We start from the raw sequence: 20,447 nt of genomic DNA, 5'->3' as shown, positions 1-20,447 counted from the left end.
CAACCATGTCTCAGATTTTGAATAAAGATATGCATGGTCAGCATAAATCTCTCTGAGTGGGGTGACATAGTTTCTTAGATCACCAAAACCAGGCTCAACCTCAGAGAATTAGCTGTGGCCTGGCTTCAGTTTTCCTTTGAAGGCAAATGAGCAGTGAGAGAGCAGTTTTTTGAAAGACAGGGGTCCTCTCCCCAGCCCCCTTGACAGAATTATACACCTGGCACTGTGGATCTGAGAGCCTCCTGTAGACTCTTAGTCTTTCAGGGGACACCTGGAGGTGACTGATAGGAACAGAGAAGGCAAGACTCCCTCCTCCCCCCAGCAGACAGACTCATACTAGTTAGGAGCAGGGTAGCTGCCTATTTTCTGGAATCAGGGATGAAAAGTGAAGATTCTTATTTGTGGTGTGGCAAATGTTGATTATCTTGAGATCAGAGAGCTTCCAGTTACAGATGTGCTCAGATTTCAAGGTATGTCAGGTGGCCCCCTAGGCTAACTCTGGGTCTTCATATGATTGCAGATTACGCTGGAAACTTCAAAAACAAGGAGATAGATAAAAGGGTGAGGAAAGATCATTTGTAAGTTGGCTTCTTTTTATGAGTGCTGGAAAGGTGTCAGTGTTGGGTTATGTGACCCGACTGAAAAAACAACAAAGGAGGTACTTTACGTATAGTGTGTGGGTGAAAGAACATATTTGTGAGGGGAGAACTGGGGCAATTTGAAGAACTATCAATTTGTAGACAAAAGAAAATCAGTATCTAATTAGCATGAAAACTGCTCAGATCAAATAGTGACTAAAATGTTCTTTTGGTTTAGTTTTTACATAAAATACTTAGTGAGACATAAAGGGTATAGAATTTGGTTGCAGTTTCCTCCCTAGGAGAATAGCTGTAAACAAGTAGCATATTCTTAACATGCTAAAAAAAAATAAGTTTTCTTTCTTTTATGAATAAACATTTTATTTATTTATTTGAATGAGAGAGAAAAAAAGAGAGCATGGACTGGAGGACTGAGTGAGGAGCCCCATGTGGGACTTGATCCCAGGATCCCGCAATCGTGACCTGAGTTGAAGGCAGACGCTTGGCCGACTGAGCCACCTAGGCACCCTAAAATATAATTTTCTTTAAAGAATTATCTTAGTGGAAAAATGAGTTTGTAGTTAGTGAAATAGCATCCTTAAGAAGAAATGGGTTCTCTGAATATGTATCTCTTTTTTGCCTGATGATCAGTCCAGCAGTTGTGCAGGTCAATGAAGTCTGCTTAGTGTCATTATTCTTGATCTCTTTGGAACAAATACTAGGTGATGTCATTTTAACATTTTTAATGGGTTTTGTGTCCTTTTTCCAAGAGCATGATAAATTTGAACTAACACATCTATTTTAGTTTGGACCAGTATCTCTTGCTGATCCAGGGTACCCATTTTCGAAACAGCTGTTTGGGTTGAGGGACACAGAATGTGTCCATGAAACAGATCAAAGCTAATTGGCCCTCAAGGTAAATAAGCCCATGACCTTGGCCTCATTAGCCCTGTGCTGTATCTAGCTGAAGTAACCTGCCCTAAGGGAAAGTTCGCTTCCCGGAAGAAGCTCCAGCATTTGAAAATTATCCAAGAAGGCTTGTAATGTTGTGGACTCACCCTTTTTCTGCCCTAACGATGAACGACTGTATGATTGAGGGAGAAAAGGGGAAAGTTCTGTGCTTGCCCTGGGCCTGGTGATCCTAGGATGAGCATCAGGTAGAAAAATAATGCTAACATCGTGCTCTTTTGTAGGGTCTGTATCTAGGCCAGTGCCATGGATGTCTGACTCAGATAAATGTTGATGGCCTCACTGCAGAATGAAAGCCACTGAGGTGGATTTTGGCCAATAGTAAACCTCCGTGTGTGTCACAAACACACATTGTGTGACAGGGGAGACTTCCTGTGCAGTCGACTCTTTGGAATCTTAGCCTTGCTTTATTCTTCACACTGCCGGGGTAACCAGTTGCGTGTGCCGCCCCAACCAGGACCGTGGAATGGATGGATGAATACAACTTCATGACTGTATGCAGAAGAGGAAGGTATTTTCTTTCCCAGGCCTGGGAAAACAAAGGAGGCACGCTGCTTAGGAGCAATAACCGCTCTTGCAGGTCTGTTCTTGGAGGCTGGTTTATATTTCTTATCCTTCAAGGCCTATTACTAGGTAGCTTTGTCAATATTCCCTCCTAACACCCCCTCCTTTCTAGCCTTCTGATTGGCCAGCGGGGTGAGGAAGGGGGATAATGTGCTCCTTCTGACTCTTCCTGGAGCTGGGACAACATTTTGGTCCCTTGTATTCTCAGGCAAGGGCTAATTCCTCTTATTAAAGTCCCTTTTCTAAAGTACGATAAGCAAACATGAAATTCAATGAAAAATCCAGATGAGGCAATTATGACTCTTCTTCTTTTCACTTTCCCTCCACGCTAATGCACAGTGAACACTCTGCAGGGGTCAACTTCCTCCTCTGTGTGGACTACAGAGCTTCCTCTTTGGGTCAGGTGGCTAGGGTATTATCGATTGCTCTGCCCACAATCTCTTTTTTTCTGCCCTTGCTGGCCACACACCCAATTGTTGTTGAAGACGCTATTTTAGAAACCCTGTAAAATAATGATAGAACATTTATTATATTTTTAATAGTGGAGAGTACAAATAAGAGACCCAAACTGCTCCCTGATCTCTCTCCCAAATGGACCCCCTACCCAGGGAAGCCATATTTCCACTCCATTTCAGAGCCTTTCCCTAAGTTAACCACTGCTGTCCATTTCTTGAGATTCATTCTCATGCATGCCCAAATGTAACTATGTGCCCATCTCTGCATATGTGTGTATCCAGAGTAATCCATTATATGGATGTGCCATTTTTATTTAACCAGTTCTTGTGCTGATGGACATTTTGATATATTTTTAAACCATGACAAATAATACTTTGGTGACCTTCCTTGTACATATGTTTTGTTGAAATGCTCTGTGGATATCCACGGGATAAATTCCTAGCAGTGGCATTACTTGTTCAAAGGGAATGTGTGTTTTTTAACATTGATAAGTATTACCAAATTGTGCTCTAAAAGGGTTATGCCTCCTTATATTCTCAAGATGATAAATATCTATTTTGGGTAGAAAGAAAAATCATGTTTTCTCAGACTTGTGTAACTGGTTGGTTTTTCTATTTAAAGTGCTCTCTATGTTTTTAGCCTCTGGGCACCTGATACGTAAAGAAATGATGCTCACGTCCTCTCCTGCCCCCTACCTGCCCCCCCCCCCCCGTCCCCCGAGGATCCATCCAGCTCTGAAGCCAATCAGTAGAGTAATTCTTATCCTACATATTAAACATGGATGTTTAAGAAAGCAGAAAAGGGGGATCCCTGGGTGGCGCAGCGGTTTGGCGCCTGCCTTTGGCCCAGGGCGCGATCCTGGAGACCCGGGATCGAATCCCACGTCGGGCTCCCGGTGCATGGAGCCTGCTTCTCCCTCTGCCTGTGCTTCTGCCTCTCTCTATCTCTCTGTGACTATCATAAATAAATAAAAATTAAAAAAAAATATTTAAAAAAAAAAAAAAAAGAAAGCAGAAAAGGATGTGGGTTCTAACTATGAGGACTGTCCATTGATGGCACTACATCTTCAAGCACCAGAGCTTCAATTCCAGCAAAGCATCTGGAAGATAAGGCATGGCCATTTCATGTCAACCCAGGCATATGGGATTTTGAGAGGTTATCACCAATTCTGCTCCCCATCAAGTCTATGAGGCAAGAGAGAAATCTTCTTTGATGCTTCTAAAGGAAACTCAGTGCCTGTAAGCTTCATCAGGGAAATGGAACTCATCACCCAGATGAGGAAACAGGGAGGAGTGATTAACCACTTGAAAGCACTTTTGAAGCATGTTTCATCATAGCTAAATGCTTCTTCATAAAACCTGATATTTTGATGTCTGTCTAGCATCATAGAACTCCTGACCATGGCCTAGAATTTGACACCTCGTATTTTTACAGTTGAACAGGAAAATTAGACATGAAAGCCACTCAGATGTCCAATATTAGAGAATAATGCAGACATTGTCGTGGGTGGGTTATAATTATTTTTGTTGGTAATGTGCTCTCGTTATCGTACAGGGATTTAGTGAGATTGTTGTCTTCTTTTCTAAAATATCTGGAGCTCCTCAGAGGAAAACTGAAAAATGAGTACAAATAATAATGATGCACAATCCACTTAACTCATCCCCATCACACAGTGGCATAGACCCTGGCAAAAGAAGGCAGTAGGTCTCCATGTCTAGATGTACTGCTATACAGGGAACAAGAGGCTGAGTTTTCTACAGGGTGCTAGAGGTCCCTTTGCCCACTTCAATCATAGGCAGAAACACCCACTTGTCAGTCTGGTTTTCCTCCCCCTGCCTTCTTCACTACCATTGAATTTTTAAAAGCCAGGAGAGAGTGTCACTGTGTTCCGTGGGTCCTTGAGTTTCCTTGTGTCCGTGGGTAAAGCTGCTGTGCCTCTTTCGTCACACTGCTGGTCCCACGAGGTGCATGAAGGAAGGACTAAAGGGATCTGACTGGGTGATTGAATGTATTCCAGCTATGTTTCGGGGAGCCATGGAAACTTGAGGTGTGGAAAGGGAGAGAGAAAAAGAGAGAGGAAGGGAGGGACAGAGGAGAGATGGAAAAAGAAAAGAAAATAAGGAACATATATAGAGAATAATATTATTAGCTAAAGGACTCTCAGTGAATTTCCTTGAATTCTGTAGGGACAGGGGCCCTTATTCCTTGTGTTTCAGGAATGATTTGATTAAGGATGTTAAGCAGCCACTTGAAAGTATGAGCTTGTTCCACTATAATCCTTGATGGACCATTACTCATTTTGCAAAATTAAGCCAAATCTCTCTTTCCCTATCTCCTAGCTGTTTTGCTCTGCTCAGTAATCAGAGGTGGATCTTCTTCCCAAGATGTTTATTTATAGCCTCAGAGAGATAAGACATTTAAAACAAGTAGGAATGCAATAAAATCCATAATTGAAGTCCAGATAATAAGCTGCAGGAGTTCAGGGGGGAGAGATATAATTTCTAGTTGGGGGGGAGGAGATTATGATTGTCCTATTTTGGGGCTTAATATTTATTCCGAATTCCTCAGCAAATGGGGATGGAACAGGAGAAGGCCCTTTCCAGGCTGGGTGGTTGGCAGGGATATATCAGGGAGGTATGCAAGGGGAGACCCAGTAACAAACAACAATTCGATTATTTTGGCTGGAGTAAAGAATACATGAGAGTGTAGTGAGAAAGATATTTCAATGGTAGGGCAGGGCCCTAATCTACAAGGCCTTGAATGTCAATTGTCACAACTCACGACCTTGTTAGAAATAGCCTGGTTCATGGTAAAAGATGGGGCGGGGGCAGGAGCTGTGAGGGAGTCTGCGCTGGCACCCAAGGCATTGGCAGGGATATGCCTGGGAGCATGGCAACCGATGATACACAGTCACCTGGGCAGGGAGCACTGGTGTTGTGAGGTAGGTGACCAACCTCCAGGTGGGGAGGTGCTGGTTCCGAGAAATGCAGGAACAGGTGGCCTGGAGAAATGTAACCAGAAGTGAGGGAATAAGAAAGTGTGTCAGCAGTTAGAAGGCTCCAGCTGCTACACTCAGGTTTACGGGCAGACTTCCAGGCTCTGGAAGGAGCAAAGAGTGGAATGGCAAGCAAGAAGCGGGGCCCCCACCCCAGAGGGACCGGGCAGATTTCCAAGGCAGGAGTCAGACCTGGAACACGGGGCCTGCCTCGCCGTGGGAGTGCCCTGTTGCTCCATTCCAGAGTGCTGAGCGGAGGGCTTCTCATTCCTTCTACATAAGGTTATGACTGCTCTTAGATGTGGGGTCTGCAGGTGGGAAAGGAAAGGCCCAGCTGTGTGGGGGGGAGGATGCAGATGCTGGAGAAAAGGCAGGGTCCGCTGCTGGCTAAGGAGCTGGAGCTTTATTTGGTGGGCGAAAGGTAGAGAATGGAAAAATTAAAACAATTAATTGAAGCTGTATTTTAGGAAGATTAATCTGACGCTAGTGTGTCAAATGAATTAAATGAGTCCTCACCTGTAACAAAATTTCTTCCCGTCCTCTTCCCAAATACTTCTCCAGCGTGTTTACTTCTCTCCACACCTCTTTCTAACGCTGTAGGTTAAATAAACCATAGTGTTAAGATTAGCCTAATTAAATTACTTAATACAAGACTAATTTCACCTGTTTCTTTTTACATTTTTAATAAGGCTCTTAGAAAAGTTAAAATTATGTAAGCGGCTCATGTTATATTTCTATGAGGGCACAGTCAGATCTTTTTTATTTTTTTAAACATCTGTTTATTTATTTATTTATTTGACAGAGAGAGCACAAGCAGGGGGAGCGGCAGGCAGAGGGAGAGGTAGAAACAAACACCCCACTAAGCAGAGAGCCTAGGACCCTGGGATCATGACCTAAGTGGAAGGCAGATGCTTAGCCAACTGAGCCACCCAGGTGGCCCCACAGTCAGGTCTTTTTAAAATACAAGTCTTCTCATGTAACTCTGCTGTGTGGAACGTTTCGATGCTCTCCACTGCACTGGGATCAAGTCCAGACCCTTCAGCATAGCTCCCAAGCTCTTGTGACCTCATCTCCCTACTACCCCTCCTTACTGCACTCATCCTCCAGGAAGGTCAAACCATACTGAGTTCTGTCTGTGAAGCTACTTTGTTCTCTTCAGCATTCATGCCACTCCTCTTCCCGAACTGAGCATTTCTCCCCCTTCCCATTGGCTAACTTTTGCTTCCTTCCTATTAAATTCTCAGCTTTAGATCTCCCTGACTGTAGAATAGGTGCCTTTCCTTGATGCTAGGGGTCCCACCATGTGCCTGCCCCATTAGATTCTTGGTAAGGTCTTATTTACTTGCCTCTCTCCTCCCTAGACTGTATGTTCTTTGAAAGCAGGGATTCTGAGGATCACCACAGCACATGCCCCTACTAGCACAGTACCTGGGGCATAGCAGCTGCCTGCATGTTTGTATGAATGAAGAAATGGGACCATCGTGCCAGATAGTACGATCCTGAACTAGGAATGAAAAGGATAAGACACTCATGAAAGAGCCAGTAAGGACATAATTCTCGCGTGCTGGCAACTGTGTGAATGCATCTCTAATTACTAATGGGTATAAAGCACTGCTGTACTTTATCAGGTGCCTAAGTCCTAAATAACACAGGCAACAGCAAAGAGGCAAACAAATCTTCTAAGAACATTTGAATACACAGAGGTGTATTCTTACTTTATTTTATAAACGTTTTATAACATTCGAATACACAAAAGTGTATTCTTACTTTATTTTATAACTTTTTACAATTCTTTAAAATGTTAACTCCAGTGTAGTTAATATAGAGTGTTATATTAGTTCCCGGTGTGCAATATAGTGATTCAACAGTTCTATACATGACTCAGTGATCATCAGAAGTGTGGAAGCATATTCCTTTGAAAGTAGCATGATTTTTGCAGTCAAAAGACTGGAATTCAAGACATGGCTCTTGCATTTACATGGTCTTTGTTGTCTTGACATTTCATTTTCTTAGGTTATAAGATGCAGCTAGTACTTCTACTTTGGGGGTTGTTGTAAAGATTGAGGAAACTAATAGTTGTAACATCACTTTGTAAACTGCAGTGACAGAAAGCGTTAGCCAATTAACAAGGCAAAAATATTCACGCCTTCAAATTGGTGATATTCATGCTATGGTGACTAAATTGTATATACTCTTGATCTACCCCCAGCCATATGAACCTCAAATAATTCACCCTATAACAGAGGGACTTGGATAATCTAGGTGAAGTGACCCATTTCGGTCAGTGTGACTCAAGGAATGCTCTGGGGAGAGAGTGAGCAGGAGGTGCAGTGGGCACATGTGCCCAGGCGGCGAGGCTGGGCTGGGCGGCCTCCTTCTCTCTGCCCGGGCTATGATGACTCCACATTTGACCTCTACGCTTGGGCTCACTCGGATTCTGCTTGGATTGCTCTCTTCTTCCCATCTGCCCTGCTTCTCTAAACCCCTTCCCCACCACCTGGAAATTCTATTCATACTTTCAAGTCTTCAAGAGGTTAAAGTCTTTAGTATCTAAGGTTGCCTTTCCCCCCTCTCAAAAGAGAGCCCCCTGGTTGATCTTTTCTCCCTTTCCCTGATCAGGTATAGCACTAACACCGAGTATTTCCAAGGTGGGGCTTGAAAGAGGCCCTTCCGTCCAGCCTGTATTCTTGCTCCCAGACGTGTGTCAGAGTCTCACCTGGGGTGTGCCAGGATGGCTGTTCTAATGGGACAACCTGCAACGCTAGCATTCTGACTTGGAGTTTAGTCTGGATGGTTCCATAGAGGTCCAGAATCACATCCTTCAGTCTTACTGGCTTGCTTTGTTTGTTTGCCTCCCTTACTTGAGATCCAGGGCCAGGATGTATAATTCATTGCTTTACCCATAGTTTACACTCTGTTAAAGTCATTAAAAATAGTTATTTATTTACCTACCCTTCACAGAGGATTATTCAAGGGATTATGGGATTACATAAAATAAAACAAAAGCATGCCTTGTGTTTCCAAGGGACATACGTCCAGTGTAATAGTATACATGACACTATTACGACGAATTGGTGCCCACAAAGTGAAGATACAGTACTATTTCTTTTTTTTTCTTTTTAAGGAAAAATAAATAGCCTATTTGGCATGTTTTATGAACTAGTGGTCATGCCTAGGATTCTCTTTGATCTGTGATTCCTCTAAGTCGGGGGCCTTCCCGTATGCTGTTCCCTCTGCCTAGATAGCTCTCCCCCCACTCTTTCCACTACTACTTCTAATTCCATCTTGGCTTTCACATCTTACCTTAGAGACCATTTTTTTTTTCTGGGACTAATTCCCTCAATCTTATAGGCACAGCCTATACATCCCAATAGCAATCTGTCGGCACACTTATCATACTGTAATACACATGCTTTGTCCATTTGTCCCTTCAGTCCATTAGTACCATGAGGCAGGTACTGCAACTGTCTTGTTGAAAATTATTTCTGCAATGCCTGCTTAGCACAGTGGCTGATATATAGCAGGTGCTTTGTAAATATTTGTTGCATGAGTGAGTTACTAAATGGGTAAAGGAGTCCCTTTTAGAGCCCAGAACAATTTTAGAATCAGAGTACGTCAGAGTAAATATTAGAATATTTAGAATATTTTGCTTTTGCCTCTAGTTAAGTGACTCTCTTACCTCTACTGATTTCTGTTCTATTTAATAGGTATATTAATTGGGATATGGGTTTGGCTGCTAGTAATGGAAAGCCAAATTTATAACACTTTAAACAAGAAGGAATTCTATTTCTCTCTTGCAAAACAGTCCAGAGATAGACAGTCTAGGACTGGTGTGGCAACTTTGTTCTATGAGATAATAGAGCCAGGCTTTTTCTGTCTTGCTGCTCCACCATTTAGGATGATGCCCTTATCCACATGGTTCACTGTCATGACAAGATCCTGGGAGGTCCACTTTTGTCCTGGAATCCTTGGATTCTACACCTACAGTGAATTTAATCTCTTTTCAGTACCTGGAACTGATTCTAGAGCCTTCTGCACCCTCTTAGGGGAGCTTGAGTCTGGTATAGATTTATGGAACTAATCAAATCGAGGAATTTCCCACTGCTTGCCCAATCCCTACTTTCCCTGCAAGCCTTTTTAGGTGGGGAAGACCAAAAACCTAGCCCAAGTTGGGCACGTATGCCAAGAAGGGCAGCTGGTCCCATACTAAGGTCATCCAGCCTTTAACCAAGGGTGGTGTGGTTTCCTGTGGAACAGGATGTGTTCATTTCATAGGATGCCATCCTGGCAAGTTACAGGAGAGAAGTTCCTTTGAATAATGTAAAATATATGACCTATTTGGGTATAAGGAAAAAGTGTATTACTTATTTTGTTATAGGATTGCCACGTAACTTATAATTGCACTGTCATTTCTTTACAGTGCCTTTATGTTATTTTGGAGAGCAGTCATTATCTTTTATGATTAAGGTTCAAGATGAAGGCAACCTATCAATTCTCCCTCCTATAGCACACATGCACACACAATACTCCACCTCCCACCATGTCCAACTCCAACTCCTCATTCCACAACACACACACACACACACACACACACACACACACGTTATCTTTGAAGGGAGAGGAATGAGGACTCTATGCAGCCTTCTAGAACAGTAGCTATTCGCCTATTTTAGAAGATCCTGAATGAACCAAGGTAATGACGCCACCCCATCTCCTACCCCAGATGAAACACACTTTCATTCTATAAACCTTACTTCACGTCTTAGACAAAACAGGCTCAGTATGGGTTAGCATGAGTTGAATCTGCCAGTTTAAAAGGCAAATAACAAGAACCAAAGATGTGTCTAAATTTGTTCCTGGCAAAGGCAATATGTGAGATATTTTCTGATTTATAAAAAGACATTAGAAAATTGACATACAGTCCACAATCGGCTCTCTAAAGTGGTAAAATTCACTTTTCTTTGTATTCTTGTGTGTTTCTGTGTGAGTAGCTCCCCTATTTGCAACATATTGGTTAACTATTGTTACAGTGATACTTCCGTTATATATGTTTTTCTTTTCTTTCCACCTTCTCAAAAGTTCTCCTTTAAGGCAGAAACTTTCCGTTCTTGGTTTCATCCAAAAGACAAATATTTCTGGGAAAACACCGCATTTAAGCTATTCAGCAATTCTAGTGTTATGTAACTGACCACACTAAGACTTTCAATTAACTTTGGTTGCATTTTATTGAAGAGTGTCACAGAATAGAATAACCAGTGATAATTTAAAAACAAATTTTATATGTTTTTAAACAGAGAAAACCCTCTTAAAATATGTGTACAGCATCTCGTGACAAGGACAGAAGAGAAACAACTTGTCATTTGAAGCATTCTAACGTCCACTGACTGTATTCCAAGACTGACTTTAGTGTATTTGAGAATTTTTAATCACAGTGAACTTCCCTTCAGCATTAGTTCCCATAACTCAAGCTCTCCTTGTTCTTCTTTCCGTCTTGCTCTCCTCTCTGGTTATTTTTGTTTGGTGTTCAGTTGTGGGTGCATCTTGAGACTGTTTAGATTCTGCTTCTCTTCCACTCAGGAGAAATAATGTGAATTCATGGTTTCAAACAACTTCCTGTATACATAGTAACTTGCAACTACTTTCTTCATTTCTAGTCTTTTTCTTTCCTTCCTATCACTTTTCAATATCTTTTTCTTTCTCCTCAAAATGGAACTGATAGTATTTTTCCCCAAAAGCAGAAAGTCCTTTCCATTTTCTTTTTTTTTTTTTTTCCATTTTCTCTTTATTTCCATATCCCCTTGATAATCCCAAGTGTTCCAGTCTTAAAATCTTGTGGATTTTTTCTTTCCCCTCTCATTTACTTGCAACATGCTGCCTATCATTAAGTCGCAACATTTGTTTTTCCAAAATGTCATCCTGATTCATTCCTTTGGTTCAAAACCATTGTCTCGGCCTAGGCGTTGTTCGGCATGTACTTGACTGTGTTGTCTCCTATCAAATGGCTCTATCTCCACGCTGTCCCCCTCTGACTAACCTATGGACACGTATTATAATCACCTTGTTCACCCTCTGTTTTATCATTTCGGTTTCCTCTTAAGAAAAATTCCAGAATCTCTGCCATCCAGCTACTTTATCTGAACCTCATGACCTTTGACTCTATGAGCCTTATTCCAACCAAATACCACCCTTTAACCTGCCATCTCACCTACTGAAAGTCCTTCTTTCCTCCTCCTAGTCTATGTTTCTCTTTTTTTCTCCAAAGGTAGTGGTTGACACAATCTCAATAAAAACTATAATTATCTGCAAGTCAAGAATGTATGCCGCCTGATGGAGGTTGTCCATGTCCTCTCAGTGACACATTGCTCGGTTGGCCCTGTTATCTTAATCTGTTCTTGCCGATCTGTGGCTTTTATGAAGTCATTTTCATTTGATCCCTTTCTGTCCTTTCTCTGCTTTTAGAGTACAAAACAACCTTAAGGTAGAGACAATATCTAAGATTTATTTATATCACTCAACAATTACAAAGCACTTACTGAATTTACAGCATGGCTTTATCTATGTGTCTGTATCTATCAATCAATCATAGTTATTTATTGAGCATCTCCCATGTGCTAGGCACTGTGGGAGGTGCTGGGGAACAATAAAGGGAAAAAATTAAATTGCCTCTGCCCTCATAGAGTTGGGTGAAACAGACATTTATCAAATAATCATACAATGAGGGACACCTGGGTGGCTCAGCAATTGAGTGTCTGCCTTCGGCTCAGGTTGTGATCCCAGGGTCCTGGGATCGAGTCTCATATTGGGCTCCCTGTAGGGAGCCTGCTTCTCCCTCTGCCTATGTCTCTGCTTCTCTGTCTGTGTCTCTCATGAACAAATAAATAAAATCTTTTAAAAATCATACAATTAAATGTAAAATTATGACTGTGGTAGAGTTACAAAGAGAGGATCATGGTGCCATGAGAGCACATAATAGGGGGATTTAACCTAATTGGGAGAGGAGAAGAGGGTGGGATGTCCCAAGGAGGAGAATCACATGTGTAAAGGCTCTGTAGTGGACAAGGGCCAGATAGCGTGAAGACATTGAAGAAGACTGGGGTTGCTGGAGCCCAGAGAATGTATGTAAAGTGGAGTGGAAGGAGGCTGGAGAGGCAGGCAGGGGCCAGTAGGCAAGGCCCTGTGGGATAGGAAAAGGATTTAGGTTTTAACCTTAGCAGTGGGGAGGCATTGGAGGGATTTAAGAATAAGAGGGGATGCTGTAGTAATTTGAAAATATCACTCTGGTCACTGTGTGGAGGTGGGGACAGGGTGGGCAAGAATACCACGCATGGTATCTTCCTGTGTTATGTAGCAACTCAGTAAATGTTGCTCATTGACTGAACAGTTTGTGGGGCTTACAGTTCTTTCTGGGTTCACTGCATCATGAATTTTTGGCTTCAAGCTGCAAAATCTTGAGTTACTTGATATGTGTGCCTGAGTTTTAATATAGCCAGTCTCCTTTGGATTCCACAAATTCTCAATCTGACAGAAAACGACAACAGACAACATTAACTGAGAATTTACCTTGGTGCTGGATACTGTGCTAAAGGCTTGATGTGTATTATTAGCTCATTTAATTCTCAGGATGGGCCAATGAGGAAGGTGTTTGTATCGCTATTTCATACGGGTTTAGAGATGCGAGAGATCTTGCTTCACAGTGGAGTGACGGATCTAGAGCTCACATCTCAGTGTTTCTGACCACAGCCATCGCTCTTAGCCACTATGTTCTCACAGTTCTGGTTCATTTGAGCTTTCAGTACCATTTCAATGCCATTATTGTAAAAAAAAAAAAAAAAAAAAAAAAAAGGATATTCCTTTAGCCCCGAAACAAGGTATGATTTAGCTAATTGCCCAGTAGCTCCTCCCAGAATCTTGGTCAAAGCCCTTCATGGCATCAGGTCACCAATCCTCCACTTTGCAGAAGGTTTTATCATCATTCCTCTTTGTTAAGAAAGTCAGCTTAAGAGCTGACTGTTGTATGTTTTGATGTTTTCAACCATCTGAGTAAATCTCTCTTTTTTCTTTTACAGAAATCTATAATTAGATGAGGTAATAATGCTCATTAGCCCAAGTTACAAATAGTATTCCAATAACCACCTTCTTCCTCAGGCAAGCATCATCAACATCAATTAAGACTAACTACCAGCAATTGGTAAACTATTAGTTGAAAAATGTTTGCCATCATGCCCAGAGGAGGCCTTTGCCTTTGGCCTGCCATCTGTCCAGTGCTTTTTATGTTTCTTCTATCTACGTTTTCTACCCCCCTGTGGCAGTCTTCTTCTTTAGCTGTAATAGGTTTATCTAAAATTGGTTTTTAATTCACTTGCGTAAATAAGAGAACCTAATAACATTGAGCATTGAGAATTTTTAACGTGTAGTATGCCTATGATAATTCGTAAAAGCACTTTGGGCCCTCAGAAAATGGAAGCAAATCATTTTTGACCAAGCATGACCAAGCATGACTGGTTCTTAACCCTTTGTAAAGCAAGGCTGAAAGTTCAAGTGACGAGGAGGTGGAGGGGGCAGCCCACTTAGCAGAGCAATATATAAACTGAGCAACCATAGCGGGATGCTCAGCTGATCATCAGAGGCTGAATATGGAAAGTTCATTGAAGAACAACACAGCCTGCAGGACTGAAGAATAGGAAGAAGCATTTCATAGGGAGGCTGAAAGGATTCAATCATTTGCAGTTTGACAATACATTGATATTGTTGGAAGAAACAAGTCAAGAATTAGCAGATTTATGTGTTAACATCCTTCACCAAAGGGTTTCAGGGAACTACAAATTGAGGAAGATAGAGTTTATAGATAAAAGATAGAGTTTATAAATAAAATAGAGTTTATAAATAAAATACTGCAAAAGGGTTATTGTTGATTTCACTCACAAGTGGGAAAGGTTTTCAAACTCATATGTTTCGGAAAGGGCTGTGGGCGAGGAGAGGCAATATGCACTCAGTGCTGCTAAGGTGTGGAAGGAGAATCCTGGTCTCTTGCTTTTTAGTTTTTCTCATGTATTTGTTGTTGTTGTTATTATTTTCACTGCTCCCTTAGGACTGTTTTCCTCTAAAGTTTTGACTGGACATAAGACATTATAGTCTGAGGGCACCTGGGTGGCTCAGTGGTTGAGCTTCTGCCTTCGGCTCAGGGCATGATCCCAGGGTCCTGGGATCAACTCCTACATCGGGCTCCCCACAGGGAGCCTGCTTCTCCTTCTGCCTATGTCTCTGCCTCTCTCTGTGTGTCTCTCATGAATAAATAAATAAATAAAAAATCTTAAAAAAAAAAAGACATTACAGTCTGGCATTGAGGTTAAGGACAAAACCAAGGCCTTCCCATGTCTTGGCATTCTCATGCTGATGTGGCCATTATCCAGACAAGTCTGTACACACTTATCCCAAGCGCAATGTCCATTGTACTTGCACTGTCCTTATTTTTCTGTCATGCAGTAAATCTGTTGTCCAAGGAAACAACCTAACATGCAGAGAAAATACCGGAAAGAGTGTGGAGGTGGGGACGGAAGGAGATAGATTTTTATTCAAGGCCACTTATATTCCTTTATTTAACACTCCTGATAAGCTTGAAGGGAAACAGATGAGGACACTCATGCTGTGAGAAGTGAGGGTCAGACCCTGGGTTGGAAGGCTTCTAGACCTGAAATTCAAACTCTGGCTCTCAGATGCCAGATGTCCCCTCAGTCACCCAGGCACGTAAGTATTACTCCATGTTATGCTGCCTACGTAAGTATACTCTATCATAGTTTTTGTATTTTTCACTTCTTCTTGCAGCCAGAGAAGTAGAATACGATTGAGGAAAAGTGTGGTATCAGAGAGGCCAGTGAATAGATAAATGAATGAAGGGAGTATATAAACTACGTATTTCCACTTGTAGATAGATTCTTTTCAAGAATCAGCTACTTATGTCTGCTCTTAACCAGCTTTCTCTTTATTGGCTTTAGTGAAACTAGAAGTAAAAAAGTTTTTCCCTCCAGTTTGGGGTTTTCCATGTATCTTCCCTCTTTCCTGTGATACTCTAGGACCCTTGTACTGCTACTGACTTATCAGTGACCACCGAATATGGCCACATAAAACTATTCCTAGCAATATCCTACACTTTAAGGATCCACCTTTGCATCCCTCCCCACATCAAATTTTTAACTGTACAGCCCGCAATATTAGTTAACTATAAACACAATGTTGTACAGCACTTTTTCATCTTGAATAACTGAAACTTTATACACATTTGAACTTTTTCATTTTGAAAACTGTAACTTTGTACACATTTGAACAGCAGCTCCCTATTTTGCCCTGCCCCTGAGCCCCTGACAACCAACACTCTACTTTCTATTTCTGTGAGTTGGACTACTTTAGATACCTCACGTTAGTGAAAGCATGCTGTGTTTGTCATTCAGTGACTTATTTCACTTAACATTATGCTCTCAAGGTCCATCCATATCATAGGCATATGACAGGATTCCCTACTTGTTTAAAGATGAATAATATTCCATCATAGGTGTGTCCATATCTCATTTTCTGGATTTGTTCATCTGCTGATAGACAGTTGTTTCCACATCTTGGCTATTATTAATAGTGCAGCAATGAACATGGAAATGCAAATATTTCTTCAAGATCCTCATTTCAACTGTTTTGGGTCAATACCCAGAGGTGGGATTGGTGGATCTTGAGGTAGTTCTATTTTTGGTTTATCAAGGAAACTCTTAACTCTTTTCCATACCAGCTATACCAATTTATATTCCTACCAACAGTGTACAAGGGTTCCCTTTCCTTTACATCTTATCTAACATTTTTTCTTTGTTTGAGTAATGGCCATCCTTACAGGTAGGAGGTGATATCTTGTTGTGATTTTCATTTCCATCTCCCTGATGATTGGTCATGTTAAGCATCTTTCATATACCTATTGGCCATTTATATCTCTTCTTTGGGGGAAATGTTTAGTTAAGCCCTGTGCCCATTTTTAAATTGGGTTATTTTATTTTGTTTTGTGTGTTTTTTCTTTTCTGTTGAGTTGTAGAAGTTCCTTATATATTATGGTTATTAACTCCTTATCCAACATGTTGTTTGCAGATATTTTCTTCCATTTGATATGTTGCCTTTTTATTCTGTTGATTGTTTCCTTAGCTGTGTAGAAGCCTTTTAGTTTGATCTAGTCTTGCTCATCTGTTTTCGCTTTCCCCCAATGTATTCTACAAATTTGGTGGATATCCAGATTTCCCAGAACCGTTTGTTGAACAGACAGTCCTTTCCCCATTGTTTATTCTTGACAGCCTTGTCAAAGATCAGTTGACTATATATGTGTGGGTTTATTTCTGGATTATTAGGGTCCATTGTTTTATTATTTGTCCGTCATTATGCCAGTTCCACACTGTTTTGATTACTATAGTTTGGTAATATGTTTTGAAGTCAGAGAAACACTTCAGTGACACTTCCAACATTGTTCTTCCTTTTCAAGATTGCTTTGGCTCTTCAGTGTCCTTTGTGATTCCATATGAATTTTAGGCTTTTTTTTTTCTATTTCTGTAAACAATGCTCTTATAATTTTGTTAGGAATTGCTTTGAATCTGTAGATTGCTTGGGGGTAGTACGGATATTTTCATAATATTAAGCCTTCAAATCCATGAACACAAGTTGTCTTTCCTTTTTTTTGTGTGTCCAGAAATAAACTGTTAGAACTACTTAATGAATTTATTAAAGTTGCAGGAAGTAAAAGCAATGTATAAAAATCAATTGCATTTCTGCACACTAACAATGAAAGTCCAAAAATGAAATTAAGAGAATAATCCTATTTACAATAGCATCAAAAAGAGTAAAAACTTAGGAATAAACTAACCCAAAGAGTTGAAAGATTCGTAGGCTGAAAATTACAAAATATTGCTGATCTACTTTTAACAAAACTTGACCTATCCTCTTAGGACCATACTAGGTCATGGACAAGTTAATCTGGTAAATAAATTCAAATTTAATTATAAATGGCTTACTGGTTTATCCTTCCCACACATTGGCCAGGTATGTGTAATAAGGTAATTCTATCTGAGCTGCCTACAGGTGAAATATTTTTAAATGAATATTTTAAAAACTGCAAAATTCAGTACTTGATTGTACTATCTAGTATAACCAGACTTTTTTTTTTTTTTTTTGGTGGCTCAGCATTTGTACAAAATCAAATACATTATCAGGTATAAATACAAACAGTTATTCTTGGAAAACCCTCTGAAATTATAATGTAATTTAGTAAGTAGGCATGACTTCAGATTTCCTCACATTGCATACATATACAACTTTTCAGTGAGTGAGTCTGGGAAAATACAGTTGGGGAAGAAGTGCAATAATAAGGGAATGGAACTTTATTTGATCACTTACCATGATAATTTGCATACATATTTCATTTAATTTTTTTTTCAAACCTATATATGTTTGTCCCATTTTACAGATGGAAGCCTTAGAAACTAAGGCTCAGGGAGGTGGCACCCAAGTTCACTCTGTTTTTTTATTTATTCATGAGAGACACATACACAACAGAGAAAGGCAGAGACATAGGCAGAGGGAGAAGGAGGCTCCATGCAGGAACCCTGATGTGGGACTCGATTCCTGGGATCACTCCCTGAGCCCAAGGCAGATGCTCAACCGCGGAGCCACCCAGGCGTCCTTTTTTTTTTTTTTTTTTTTTTTTTTTTTTTAAGATTTATTTATTTATTTGAAAGAGAGAGCAAGCGGTAAGGGAAAGAGGGAGAGGAGAGAGAGAATCCCAAGCAGACTCTGCACTGAACACAGAGTGGGGCTTGATCCTGAGACCACCACCATAGCAGAAACCAAGAGTTAGATGCCCAACCAATTGGGCCACCCAGGCTCCCCATGCCCAAGTTCAGTCTTAAAGTAAGCACGGATTTGAAGCTGGATCCACTTGCCTTGAAGTCTGTATCTTCCCCCTTTATGTACCAGGTGGCCAGCCAGGGAATTGGTGGAGTAGAAAAGAGGATGATGAGATCTGAAACCTGAGTGGGGCCTTGTGAGTTATAAGCTGCCTTGTCTGGGAAGGCTTCCTTCAAGGGGTGGGGCTGAGAAACTGTGTGATATCCCTGAGGTGAAAAATTGTCAGTAATCTTCAAATTTATGGCCCCAAATCAGGTTAAAGTATATCGGTGAAGTTAATCTTATGGGTTGCTTAACTGTCCTCAGGTGCATCTTGTGGTCTTTGAGATCACTGGATAGGCACTCCTGGGGACCTGGGGATGGCTTAAGAGGACAGAGTAGGGCCTCCCCATGATTATCTTCTAGACACTGGGGACATGCTGTCCTGGTGATCACAGGAGGGTCTAGTCTATGTGCTTTTACTTTTTTTTTTTTTTTAATTATAGAAATAGCCACTTCAGTTTTATAAAAAAGAGCCACAGTGACTGAGCTGGGTAGGTTCTGGTTGTCCGAGGGAAACTTGTCTGAGTGATTTCAAGATGTTCTCAAGTGTCCACAATCCTTTTGTTTCTCCTTGATGTGCCCTCACTGTCATTTTTTTCTGCTCTCCTGGGAACATCAGTACACAGGATTCTCTAGCTTTTCAGCTCATGAGATATTTATTGGGAATCAAATCCTAGCCTTATGCCTTAGCATGGCAATTAGTGGGAGGTCTTTAAAAACAAATCGAAAGGTGATTAAATACAATTAGAGGGCATAGTATCACAGACATGAACTCTAAGGTTCTTTGTAAAAAAAAAAAAAAAAAAAATTTTGTAAAAAATTCCTAGGCGTGAAATCCCGTCATGTGCCAAAGCCTGAATACATTATCATCCGGTATCCTGCTGTCAAGGTCTTGAAACTGGATCTCAAAGATGTCATGCTCTTTTGTCCTGGTAGCAGATCTGTTATGGCACAGGTCCTCTGGCAGTCTCCTCGTGAAGGGCTCTTTCCTTACTGTCATTATCCTGCTGGGTCCCTACAGCAGGGGAAACTCAACCCTTGGCTGCCTCACGAAGACTCGCAGAATCTCCAGGGCCACCCCTGGCCCGCTTTCCACGCTGTCCACCCCGGCAGCCTTTGTCCCCTTCCCCCCCACCCCCACCCCCCAACCATGGCCAGTTACTGTGGATGAGCCTTATCCTCATGGGTGGTAGAAGAAAGCCCGCAGCGATCCCTGTTGGCAGCCCGCGGATGCAGGGCCAGGGCAACCCCGGGCGGGCGCGGGTTCTGGACTATCCTCGGACCGTTTCTTTCTTCGTCCTAATGCAAAACTTCCTGGCCTGCAGTAGCGCCCCGGTCTTGGTGGTGGTGGTGGTGGTGGGGGGGGGGGGCAGCCCCGGTTTAACCTAAACTGAGCGGGTCACCCGAGTCTCCCCGACCCTGTCTTCCCATCCCTTGGGCACGGCCCGTCCCCCCTTTAAGTCTCAGCCAAGGGGGGACACACACACGCTTGGATCCCCCCAGGCCGCGCCCGGTGACCCCCGGGGGCCCCGCGCACCTCGCGAGGGGGCTTCCCGCTCGCCCCCGGGGCTGGGAGGACTCCGGCCCGCGCAAGCCGTCGGCGTGGGGTCGGGGTCGGAGAGAGGGAGCGCGCCGGGAGCACAAACAGGAAAGCCTGACATCACGGAGCGGCGGAGCGGCGCGGGGAGGAGTCTGCGGCGCCCTCGCTCGCCGCGCTCCCTTTGTGGCCCGAGTCGCGCGCGGCGGCGGCGGCAGCGCTCGCTCGGGGCGCGGGGCGCGGGGCGCGGGGCGGGCGGGGGCGCCGCGGGCCGACGCTGCGGGGGCCCCCGGAGCCGGGCGCACCATGCCGCGGCCGCGGACCGGAGACAAAACTGAGAATGAAATTGCTTTGGCAAGCTAAAATGGTAACGCGAGCCCGGCCC

At 42.4% G+C, this 20,447-nt stretch overlaps 1 protein-coding gene across 2 annotated transcripts in view; it reads left to right on the top strand.

Annotated features, from left to right (window-relative positions):
* The window catches only part of RGL1 (ral guanine nucleotide dissociation stimulator like 1), a 261,146-nt gene that overhangs the window by 113,723 nt on the left and 126,976 nt on the right, over window positions 1–20,447 (top strand). The window contains exon 1 of one of the 2 annotated variants that reach the window (XM_041755490.1): window positions 20,256–20,429. The exons of the other annotated variant lie outside the window; for it this stretch is intronic. Within the exon in view, the coding sequence (XP_041611424.1) occupies window positions 20,403–20,429 (27 nt within the window). The 5' untranslated portion in view covers window positions 20,256–20,402. Of the gene's footprint in view, window positions 1–20,255; window positions 20,430–20,447 lie in introns of those variants that run through there. 2 annotated transcript variants of the gene reach the window in all.

Source organism: Vulpes lagopus, chromosome 1 (assembly GCF_018345385.1).
Source record: "Vulpes lagopus strain Blue_001 chromosome 1, ASM1834538v1, whole genome shotgun sequence".
In the NCBI taxonomy this organism is placed as follows: Eukaryota; Metazoa; Chordata; class Mammalia; order Carnivora; family Canidae; genus Vulpes; species Vulpes lagopus.
The sequence above is the reverse complement of the archived record's forward strand: the minus strand, read 5'-3'. Positions and strand labels throughout refer to the sequence as shown.